The sequence below is a fragment of the Babylonia areolata genome, chromosome 27 (assembly GCF_041734735.1).
Source record: "Babylonia areolata isolate BAREFJ2019XMU chromosome 27, ASM4173473v1, whole genome shotgun sequence".
Taxonomy (NCBI): Eukaryota; Metazoa; Mollusca; class Gastropoda; order Neogastropoda; family Buccinidae; genus Babylonia; species Babylonia areolata.
In genome coordinates this window covers 41,993,237-42,005,418 of record NC_134902.1, presented here as the reverse complement: position 1 = coordinate 42,005,418, position 12,182 = coordinate 41,993,237, and the positions used below count along the sequence as shown (strand labels likewise).

At 45.9% G+C, this 12,182-nt stretch overlaps 1 protein-coding gene across 1 annotated transcript in view; it reads left to right on the top strand.

The window, feature by feature from the left end:
• The window catches only part of LOC143301087 (uncharacterized), a 97,462-nt gene that overhangs the window by 33,051 nt on the left and 52,229 nt on the right, over positions 1–12,182 (top strand). The window contains exons 3-4 of the mRNA XM_076615094.1: positions 3,480–3,679; positions 4,276–4,770. Of these exons, the coding sequence (XP_076471209.1) occupies positions 3,480–3,679; positions 4,276–4,770 (695 nt within the window). The remainder of the gene's footprint in view (positions 1–3,479; positions 3,680–4,275; positions 4,771–12,182) is intronic.

The window sequence follows — 12,182 nt, the reverse complement described above, 5'->3', positions numbered from 1 at the left end:
CTCTCCTTATCCTGCTTCCCCCCTCCTCCTCTTCCTTTCCTCTCTCTCTCTCCTTATCCTGCTTCCCCCCTCCTCTTCTTCCTTTCCTCTCTCTCCTTATCCTGCTTCCCCCCTCCTCTTCTTCCTTTCCTCTCTCTCCTTATCCTGCTCCCCCTCCTCCTCTTCTTCCTTCCATCTCTCTCCTTATCCTGCTCTTCCCCCCTCCTCCTCTTCCTTTCCTCTCTCTCCTTATCCTGCTCTCTTCCCCACTCCTCCTCTTCCTTTCCTCTCTCTCCTTATCCTCCCCCCTCCTCTTCTTCCTTCCGTCTCTCTCTTTATCCTGCTCTTCCCCCCTCCTCCTCTTCCTTTCCTCTCTCTCCTTATCCTGCTCTCTTCCCCCCTCCTCCTCTTCCTTTCCTCTCTCTCCTTATCCTCCCTCCTCCTCCTCTTCCTTTCCTCTCTCTCCTTATCCTCCCCCCCTCCTCCCCTACGAACTCCTTCTCCTTAAACCGCCCTCCACTCAACCTGCCCTCCTCCTTCTCTTTCTGCCCCGCCCCCGCTTATCCTCCTTTCTTTCCTCCCTCCTCTTCCTCCCTCCTCCTCCTCCTCCCCCTTTCTCTCCTCCCTCCCCCTTTCTCTCCTCCTCCTCCCCCTTTCTCTCCTCCCTCCTCCTTTCTTTCCTCCCTCCTTCTTTTTCTCTCCTCCCTCCCCTTTTTTCCCTTTCCTCCCCCTTTCTCTCCTCCCTCCTCCTTTCTTTCCTCCCTCCTTCTTTTTCTCTCCTCCCTCCCCTTTTTTCCCTTCCCTCCCCCTTTCTCTCCTTCCTCCTCCTCCTCCCTCCTCTCCTTTCTCTCTCCTCCCTCCTCCTTTCTCTCCTCCCTCCCCCTTTCTCTCCTCCTCCTTTTTTTCTCCTCTCCCCTTTTCTCTCCTCCCTCCTCCTCCTTTCTCTCCTCCCTCCTTTCTCCTCCCTCCCCCTTTCTCTCCTCCCTCCCCCTTTCTCTCCTCCCTCTTCCTTTCTCTCCTTCTTCATCCTTTTTCTCTCCTCCCTTTTCCTCCCCCCCTCTTCTCTCCTCCTTCCTTCCCCTTTCTCTCCTCGTCCTTTCTCTCCTCCCTCCTCTTTTCCTTTCTCTCTCCTCCTCCTTCTCTTCCTTTCTCCTCCTGGTCTTCCTCTTCCTTTCCCTCCACCTCTTGCTCTTCCTCTTCCTTTCCCTCCACCTCTTCCTCTTCCTTTCCCTCCTGGTCTTCCTCTTCCTTTCCCTCCACCTCTTCCTCTTCCTTTCCCTCCACCTCTTGCTCTTCCTCTTCCTTTCCCTCCACCTCTTGCTCTTCCTCTTCCTTTCCCTCCTGGTCTTCCTCTTCCTTTCCCTCCTTCTCCTCCTGCTCTTCCTCTTCCTTTCTCTCCTCTTTCTCCTGCTCTTCCTTTCCCTCCTCCTCCTCTTCCTCTTGCTTTCCCTCCTCCTCTTCCTTCCCCTCCTCCTGCTCTTCCTCTTCTTTTCTCTCCTCCTCCTTTCTCTCCTCCTCTTCCTCCTCCTTTCTCTCCTCCTCCTGCTCTTCCTTTCTTTCTTCCTCCAGCTCTTCCTCTTCCTTTCTCTCCTCCTCTTCCTTTCTCTCTTCCTCCTCTTCCTTTCTCTCTTCATCATGCTCTTTCTTTCTCTCCTCCTCCTCTTCCTCCTCCTTTCTCTCCTCTTCCTTTCTCTCCTGCTCCGTTCTCTCCTCCTGCTCTTCCTCCTCCTTTCTTTCTTCCTTCTCCTCCTCTTCCTTTCTCTCCTCCTCCCTCTCCTCCTTTGTCTCCTCCTCTTCCACCTCCTTTCCTTCCTCCTCTTCTTCCTCCTCTTTTCTTTGCTCCTCTTCTTCCTCCTTTCTCTCCTCCTCCTCTTCCTCCTTTCTCTCCTCCTCGTCCTCCACCTCCTTCCTCTCCTCTATCCTTTCTCTCCTCCTCTTCCACCTTCTTTCTCTCCCCCTCCTCTTCCTTCTCCCCCTCCTCTTCCTCCTCCTCTCACTCCTTGTATTCCTCCCCTTCTGCACTTCACCCTTCTTCCGCTTGTGCACCTGATCTCCCTCCTCCTGAGTGTGTACCTGTATGTATATGATAGTTTGGTATGAATATGCTACTTAGCATGTACTTTTGATGCTTTGTCCTGCCCTGGTTTGGAATGTTTTCTCACTAACTTGGACAAACTTGCATGTTTCGGTGGATGGTGTAACGTATTGTAATGTGTCGTCACCGGAGCGACTGTATTATAAAGCGTTTGTGTATATTTTGATTCACTATGACCATATTTTCGTGTTTCTCTTTTTTATCACAACAGATTTCTTTGTGTGAAATTAGGGCTGCTCTCCCCATGGAGAGCGTGTCGCTACACTGAGAGCGCCACCTTTTTATTTTACTTTTTAAAAAATTATTTTTTCCTGCGTGCATATATATATATATATATATATATATATATATATATATATATATATATATATATATATATATATATATATATATATGTATGTGTGTGTGTGTGTGTGTGTGTGTGTGTATTTAAAATTGATTTCTTTTTCCTATCGAAGTAGATATTTCTACAGAATTTTGCCAGGAACAACCCTTTTGTTGTCGTGGGTTCTTTTACGTGCGCTAAGTGCACGCTGGACACGGGATTTCGGGTTATCGTTTCAACCGAATGACTAGCGTCCAGCCAGATCACCACTCAAGGTCTAGTGGAGGGGGAGAAAATTTCAGCGGCTGAGCCGTGATTCGAACCACCGCCCTCAGATTCTCTCGTTTCCTAGGCGGATGCATTACCTCCAGGCCATCACTCCACATATATAAATATACTTGCTGCTGCTGCTGCTACTGCTACTACCACCACCACTACTACTACTATTACTACAACGACGACGACCACCACCACCACCACCATCATCATCATCATCATCATCATCATTATCATCACCAGTGGTGGTGGTAGTAGTCGTAGTAGTAGTGTTGTCATTCTTCAAGTTTCATTATCTTTACCGTCATACAGACATACATACATACAGACAGACATATTCCTCCTCCTCCTACTACTACTGATGATCTGGTGATGTCGATGATGCTACGACTACTACTACTACTACTACTACTGATGATGATGATGATGATATGGTGATGATGATGCTGCTACTACTACTACTACTACGACGACGACGACGACGACGACGACGACGACTAGTACTGATGATGATGGTGATAGTGATGATGTTGAAACTACTACTACTACTGATGATGATGATGATTGTGATGATGTTGATACTACAACAACTACTACTACTATTACTACTGATGATGATGATTATGATGGTGATGTTGATACTGCTGCTACTACTACTACTGATAATGATGTTGATGATGTTGACACTGCGACTACTACGACTGCTACTACTGATGATGATGGTGGTAATGATAATAATGCTGCTACCAGCACCACAAGCACCACCAACTCCAACACCACCACTGATACCATTTCCGTCCCCAGTCCGCTTTGAGAACGAGGAGAAGGAGGTGAACCGCTTCGTGGCCTTCCTGAAGGCCAACTACCCTGACCAGGTGGCCAGCTGGGGGGAGGCCAGCAGTGTGGAGGACCTCATCCAGCGCATCAAGGACTCCCTCGTCGTCAGGTCCCGCCAGGACCTCGCGGAGGCGTCGGTCCGGGGGGTCTGCTGCCCATGCCCTCAGGTGTGGAGGGGGTGATGGGGGGTCGTGGGCGGGTAGGGGTAAGGTGGGGGTATTGTTTGTTTGTAAGTCGTGTATGTGTGTGTGTGTGTGTGTGTGTGTGTGTGTGTGTGTGTGTGTGTGTGTGTGTGTGTGTGTTTTTATCTGTCTCTCCCTCTTTCTCTCTCTCTCTCTCCATCTCTCTTTGTGTGTGTGCGCGCGCGTGTGTGCGTGCATGTGTGTGTGTGTGTGTGTGTGTGTGTGTGTGTGTGTTTATCTCTCTCCCTTTCTCTTTCTCTCTCTCTCTCCATCTCTTTCTCTCTCTCTCCATCTCTTTCTCTGTGTGTGTGTGTGGTGTGTGTATGTGTGTGTGTGTGTGTGGTGTGTGTGTGTGGCTTTGAGAGTGGAGGTGACTGACACAAAACTGAAAAGGGTTGAGCAGAGGGACAGAAGGAGAGAGAGAGAGAGAGAGAGAGAGAGAGAGAGAGATTCTTCTGCTCCTCTTTCTTCTTTTCTTCCTCCTCCCCCTCCTCCCTCTTCTTCTTCCAACATGAGAAACAAACTTCGGCATCTGTACCATGAACTGACACCGCTTCGGCTTTTTGTTCTTTCTTTCCCAGGACTGTGTCAGAGGCAGAGGAGACGGGGACCCTCAACACGGCGCAGATTCCATCCATCCCACCACCATTCCCGCCAACAATAACAACCAAAACAACAATAACCAAAACAATAACAACATTCCAAACTCTAATCCGCGCCCTCCAAACTTAGTGCCCCACGAGACTTCCGATAAGACTGACCCGCCGACTGACTCGGCCTCGTTAGTAGGGGGCGCTGCTGTGGCGGCTGGAGCGTCGGCTTCCGGTTCGGGTTCCACTTTCAGTTCCGCTCGCACTTCCGGTTCCGGTCGCCCGTTGAACCCGGAGAACCTGTTCGTTCTGGAGATCAACAACGTGAAGGACAGCTTCTTCCTGGTGGCGGAGTACGCTCCGGAGCACATCCAGCTGAACGAGACGAAACACCGGCACTACGAGACGGAGTACATGAGGATCCACAAGGCGTCCACGGCGCTGCACATCACTAGCCTCGTCATCCTTTCCTTCATGGTCATTGAGGTCGGTTGGGGTTAGTGGGATGTGTTGGGGGAGGTAGGGGGGCGGAAGATGTGGAGAGAGAGAGAGAGAGAGAGAGAGAGTGTGGTTTGTGGGCGTAATTGTGGGTGTAGGTGTGGATGTGGAATTTGGTGTGGGTGTGTCTAAAGTGTGGATGTGGGTGTTGGTGCTTGGATGGGTTGGTGTGTGTGTGTGTGTGTGTGTGTGTGTGTGTGTGTGTGTGGATGGGTGAATAGGTGTGGGTATTTGTGCGAGGTGGAAGGGGTGTGTGTGTATCTATGTGTGTGTGCGCAGGCTTGTGTATGTGTGTCGAAGGTTTGTGTGTGTCTTTACCTCTGTGTTTTCCGTGTTGCGTGTGTGTGTGTGTGTGTGTGTGTGTGTGTGTGTGTGTGTGTGTGTGTGTGTGTGTGTGTGTCTTTTTGTTTTCCGTGTTGCGTGTGTGTGTGTGTCTGTCTGTATGTATATGTGTGTCTTTTTGTTTTCCGTGTTGCGTGTGTGTGTGTGTGTGTGTGTGTGTGTGTGTGTGTGTGTGTGTGTCTTTTTGTTTTCCGTGTTGCGTGTGTGTGTGTGTGTGTGTGTGTGTGTGTGTGTGTGTGTGTGTATCTTTGTTTTCCGTGTTGTGTGTGTATGTGTGTGTGTGTGTGTGTCTGTGTGTCTGTGTGTCTGTATGTGTATGTGTGTCTTTATCTCTGTGTTTTCCGTGTTGTGTTTTTGTATATGTTTTTATCTGCGTGTTTTCATTGTTGTGTATTTGTGTATACACGTCTTTATCTCTCTGTTTTCCGTGTTGTGTTTTTGTATATGTTTTTATCTGCGTGTTTTCATTGTTGTGTATTTGTGTATACACGTCTTTATCTCTCTGTTTTCCGTGTTGTGTTTTTGTATATGTTTTTATCTGCGTGTTTTCATTGTTGTGTATTTGTGTATACACGTCTTTATCTCTCTGTTTTCCGTGTTGTGTTTTTGTATATGTTTTTATCTGCGTGTTTTCATTGTTGTGTATTTGTGTATACACGTCTTTATCTCTCTGTTTTCCGTGTTTGCATGTTTCTTTCTCTCTGCCTCTCATTCTGCCTGCTTCTGTCTATCAGTTTGTCTGTCTCTGTCTGTCAGTTTGTCTGTCTCTGTCTATCACTTTGTCTGTGTCTGTCTGTCAGTTTGTCTGTCTCTGTCTGTCAGTTTGTCTGTGTCTGTCTGTCAGTTTGTCTGTGTCTCTGTCAGTTTGTCTGTGTCTGTCTGTCAGTTTGTCTGTCTCTGTCTGTCAGTTTGTCTGTCTGTGTCTGTCAGTTTGTCTGTCTCTCTGTCAGTTTGTCTGTCTCTCTGTCAGTTTGTCTGTCTCTGTCTGTCAGTTTGTCTGTCTGTCTATCAGTTTGTCTCTGTCTGTCAGTCTCTGTCTGTCAGTTTGTCTGTCTCTGTCTATCAGTTTGTCTGTGTCTGTCTATCAGTTTGTCTGTCTCTGTCTATCAGTTGGTCTGTCTATCAGTTTGTCTGTGTCTGTCTATCAGTTGGTCTGTCTCTATCAGTTTGTCTGTCTCTGTCTGTCAGTTTGTCTGTCTCTGTCTATCAGTTTGTCTGTCTGTCTATCAGTTGGTCTGTCTATCAGTTTGTCTGTGTCTGTCTATCAGTTTGTCTGTCTCTGTCTATCAGTTTGTCTGTGTCTGTCTATCAGTTGGTCTGTCTCTATTAGTTTGTCTGTCTCTGTCTATCAGTTTGTCTGTGTCTGTCTATCAGTTTGTCTGTGTCTGTCTATCAGTTTGTCTGTGTCTGTCTATCAGTTGGTCTGTCTCTATTAGTTTGTATGTCTCTGTCTATCAGTTTGTCTGTGTCTGTCTATCAGTTTGTCTGTCTCTGTCTATCAGTTTGTCTGTGTCTGTCTATCAGTTGGTCTGTCTCTATTAGTTTGTATGTCTCTGTCTGTCAGTTTGTCTGTGTCTGTCTGTCAGTTTGTCTGTCTCTGTCTGTCAGTTTGTCTGTGTCTGTCAGTTTGTCTCTGTCTATCAGCTTGTCTGTCTCTGTCTGTCAGTTTGTCTGTCTCTGTCTATCAGTTTGTCTGTCTCTGTCTGTCAGTTTGTCTGTCTCTGTCTATCAGTTTGTCTGTCTGTCAGTTTGTCTGTGTCTGTCTATCAGTTGGTCTGTCTGTCAGTTTGTCTGTCTCTGTCTATCAGTTTGTCTGTGTCTGTCTATCAGTTGGTCTGTCTGTCAGTTTGTCTGTCTCTGTCTGTCAGTTTGTCTGTCTCTGTCTGTCAGTTTGTCTGTCTGTCAGTTTGTCTGTCTCTGTCTGTCAGTTTGTCTGTCTCTGTCTATCAGTTTGTCTGTCTGTCAGTTTGTCTGTGTCTGTCTATCAGTTGGTCTGTCTGTCAGTTTGTCTGTCTCTGTCTATCAGTTGGTCTGTCTGTCAGTTTGTCTGTCTCTGTCTGTCAGTTTGTCTGTCTCTGTCTGTCAGTTTGTCTGTGTCTGTCTGTCAGTTTGTCTGTCTGTCAGTTGGTCTGTCTATCAGTTTGTCTGTGTCTGTCTGTCAGTCTGTCTGTCTGTCAGTTTGTCTGTGTCTGTCTGTCAGTTTGTCTGTCTGTCAGTTTGTCTGTCCGTCTATCAGTTTGTCTGTCTCTGTCTGTCAGTTTGTCTGTGTCTGTCTGTCAGTTGGTCTGTCTATCAGTTTGTCTGTCTCTATCAGTTTGTCTGTCTGTGTCTACCAGTTGGTCTGTGTCTGTCAGTTTGTCTGTCTCTGTCTATCAGTTTGTCTGTCTCTGTCTGTCAGTTTGTCTATCAGTTTGTCTGTCTCTGTCTATCAGTTTGTCTGTCTGTGTGTCTGTCAGTAAATTTGTCTGTCTCTGTCTATCAGTTTGTCTGTCTCTGTCTATCAGTTGGTCCGTCTCTATCAGTTTGTCTGTGTCTGTCTATCAGTTTGTCTGTCTCTGTCTATCAGTTGGTCCGTCTCTATCAGTTTGTCTGTCTCTGTCTATCAGTTTGTCTGTCTGTGTGTCTGTCAGTAAATTTGTCTGTGTCTGTCTATCAGTTTGTCTGTCTCTGTCTATCAGTTGGTCCGTCTCTATCAGTTTGTCTGTCTCTGTCTATCAGTTTGTCTGTCTCTGTCTGTCAGTTTGTCTGTCTGTGTGTCTGTCAGTAAATTTGTCTGTCTCTGTCTGTCAGTTTGTCTGTCTCTCCCATATCTTGCTGTACATATGTACATCATGTAAAAAGATGCTGGGAGTTGGAGGACGTGTGTGTAGAGGGTAGAGAATGGTAAATAGTACGAAAATAGCTAAAGGTTGTGACCGCTGAGTGTGGGGTAAATATTGAGTCTTCACCATATATTGTCAGATTCTTTTGTTTGTACTTTGTCTGCACATGTTATTAGAGGCGCGGTCGGCCGAATTCATTCAGTTAGTGCCGGAGTCAGTGTCAGTCTGTCTCTTTTTCTGTGTCTCTGTCTCTCAGTCTCTGTCTCTCTTGAGACTTCGCCCCTGTTCCCCCGTCCCTCCCATCACGCTCAACCTTTTCTCTCTCATCGCATTCCCCCCCCCCCTCTCTCTCTCTCTCTCTCTAAATATATATCTCACCTCTCTCTCTCTCTCTCTCTCTATATATATATATATATCTTACCTCCGTCTCTCTCTCTCTCTCTCTCTCTCTCTCTCTCTCTCTATATATATATATATATATATATAAATATATATATATCTTACCTCCGTCTCTCTCTCTCTCTCTCTCTCTCTCTCTCTCTCTCTCTCTCTCTATATATATATATATATATAAATATATATATCTTACCTCCGTCTCTCTCTCTCTCTCTCTCTCTCTATATATATATATATATATATATATATCTTACCTCCGTCTCTCTCTCTCTCTCTCTCTATATATATATATATATATATATATATATATCTTTCCTCTCTCTCTCTCTCTCTCTCTCTCTCTCTCTCTCTCTCTGTGTGTGTGTGTGTACAAGTGAGTGAATGAATAATTGACAGACAGACAGACAGACAGACAGACAGACATAGACGGAGACAGACAGAGACAGAGAGAGAACCCGAGGAAAGCTTAAACCTGCATGATGCAGCGTTAATATTAACATTTGTTGGAAGGCTGGGCCACATAGTTCAGCAGTACACTCTGCAAACGATGTTAATCTGTCCTCATAATTCATTTCCCTCAAACGTGGTAGTAGTAGTTGTTACTGGTATTTCTAAAGCACACTTTTGCACGTATATCACCATGAAAAATTAACGAAATACCCCAATGAGAACAGGTCTGCACATTATACAAAGGAATCGTGTCAACGGGTCAGCATGGAACCGTTTATGTGCCTTTCATCCCTGTGATCTGCCTGAACCTGGTGAGAAATGTTCTTTGCCGCATGCTCGCAATACCGTCTCAGTGTTATTTCTCTGTTTCCATCAATCGGGCCTTTTCATTTTAGAGCGCCAGAAAGCTGTATAAGCTGTCGTTAATTTCCGAAATAAAACCTTGTTGATACCCACCCATATATATATATATATATATATATATATATATATATATATAAAGTGTTCGAAAGTGTTGTGGTTCGATTCCAAGGGAGAGGGGAGCAGACAGGGGGATATAGGATCGACTAATGATGCACACCCTCACTCACTCGCTCTCCTCACACCAATAGCAGGGCCACATGGAGTGGTTTTTATAGAGTGTTTACTTTACAATACAGCACACACATTAAACAGTTCACCCTGCTTAGCAAAAGCAACTTTAAGCAACACACACTAAAGCAGCACACACTGCCTACTTAAGTACTTCCTACAGCTGGGGCGGGTGAGCACAGCTGACCAAAGATGGCCGACTAGGGAGTGTGGGTGCTGGAGGGTGGAAGGTGGGAGGCTGGCGTGGTGTCGGCGCTACCTCAAAGATTGGACTTTGGATAGAGCGGGAAGGGAGATAAGGGATTGTGCCCATCCCAGAAGTGCATTATTGTTTTAAACAAGATGACTGGAAAGAACTGAATTTTTCCTATTTTTATGCCTAATTTGGTGTCAACTGACAAAGTATTTGTAGAGAAAATGTCAATGTTAAAGTTTAACACACACACACACACACACACACACACACACACACACACAGACAACCGAACACCGGGTTAAAACATAGACTCACTTTGTTTACACAAGTGAGTCAAAAAGCTATGTTATTAAACGTCCGAAGCGCCATGGCCGGATTCAGCAGGCACTGGACTTGTGATCCAGTGGTCGCCAGTGAGCAGGGTTCGAGGCCCCGTTTTGGCATGGTGCTGTGTTTAAGGGGAAGACACTTCAGCCCTGTTTTCCTCACTCCACCCAGGTTTTGATGGTCATCCGGACTTGGGTTGGGGAAGGTTAATACAGCTGAAGGAGAGGACTGGGCCCCGCCTCACTGTGCCGGGCACTAGACAATGATTATTAATTCATTGTCCGATGCCGTGAAAGGCTATGGGACCAGTCACCACAGTCTCCTAGCTTTTCAACAACAAATCTTTTTTGTATGCACCATAGTCTCCTAGCTTTTCAACACCAACAACAAATCATTTTTGTATGCACCATAGCCTCCTAGCTTTTCAACACCAACAACAAATCTTTTTTGTATGCACCATAGTCTCCTAGCTTTTCAACACCAACAACAAATCATTTTTGTATGCACCATAGCCTCCTAGCTTTTCAACGTCAACAACAAATCATTTTTGTGTGCACCACAGTCTCCTAGCTTTTCAACATCCACAATAAAAAAAATATAAGAAAATGTATGGTCGTGATGGTGATGTGGTGGTGTTTTTGTTTTGATTTTTTTTTTTTTTTTTTTTTTTTTTTTTGATTTGACGCCAACTCTTGACTGACTCACGGACAATGTAATTCTTATTGTTTCATCTTCTTCTTCTTCTTCTTCTGCGTTCACTCGTATGCACACGAGTGGGCTTTTACGTGTATGACCGTTTCTACCCCGCCATGTAGGCAGCCATACTCCGTTTTCGGGGGTGTGCATGCTGGGTATGTTCTTGTTTCCATAACCCACCGAACGCTGACATGGATTACAGGATCTTTAACGTGCGTATTTGATCTTCTGCTTGCATATACACACGAAGGGGGTTCAGGCACTAGCAGGTCTGCACATATGTTGACCTGGGAGATCGTAAAAATCTCCACCCTTTACCCACCAGGCGCCGTCACCGTGATTCGAACCCGGGACTCTCAGATTGAAAGTCCAACGCTTTAACCACTCGGCTATTGCGCCCGTCGTTTCATCTTCTATTCTTAAGGCGTTCAGTGCACCAAATCCCAAATCCGGGCAGTTCATATTCTATGCAAACCACAAAACCCAACCGTTCTATCCATCTTATCACTGCTTGTCCATTGCTGATGAGTTCCACTATTTGTTTGTACGCCCCCTTTTTAAAAGCATCAGACAAAACTGTTGGTATAGATATCATAAAACCCGCCCACACTCCATTAAATTCTACTGTTTTCTACATATATATATATATATATATATATATATATATAGATAGATAGATATATAGATATATATATAGATATATATATATATATATATATATATAGAGAGAGAGAGAGAGAGAGAGAGAGAGAGAGAGAATAGTGTTACAACTTAGATCAATTGTTTCCTCTATTCGTCGTTATTCTTCATTAATATTTTGTCTATTAACAGCGGACAAAAAATTGTTTATTGTAAATGGAAAACTACTTGTTAATCTATATTTGAATTTGTGATCGAATGTACTTCTTTGTAATTTTTGACCTTGCTCATTTTGTTTGTGTGGTGTGTGTGTAAATGATGAATGTATATAACGTTTCAATGCCCCCCTACGGGCGCACGAAGTAAACTTCAATGCTGGCCTTGCTTCCAGCATATAAGGTCTGACCATTTTGCACCCTTACTTGGCACAGACAAGAGCTGTGTAGTTTTCCCAGCGATACAGATATGCGGTATCCATTCCATCCATGATGAGGGATGACGTCTTTCTGTTGTGTGGTCCCCAGACAGGGAGCCGTGCTGGTCATGGCGCTCTGTGCTGGCCGTCACTCTGTGCTGGCCGTCACTTCACATGGCGCTCTGTGCTGGCCGTCACTCTGTGCTGGCTGTCACTTCACATGGCGCTCTGTGCTGGCTGTCACTCCACATAGCGCTCTGTGCTGGCCGTCACTTCACATGGCGCTCTGTGCTGGCCGTCACTTCACATGGCGCTCTGTGCTGGCTGTCACTTCACATGGCGCTCTGTGCTGGCCGTCACTTCACATGGCGCTCTGTGCTGGCTGTCACTCTGTGCTGGCCGTCACTTCACATGGCGCTCTGTGCTGGCTGTCACTTCACATGGCGCTCTGTGCTGGCCGTCACTTCACATGGCGCTCTGTGCTGGCTGTCACTCTGTGCTGGCCGTCACTTCACATGGCGCTCTG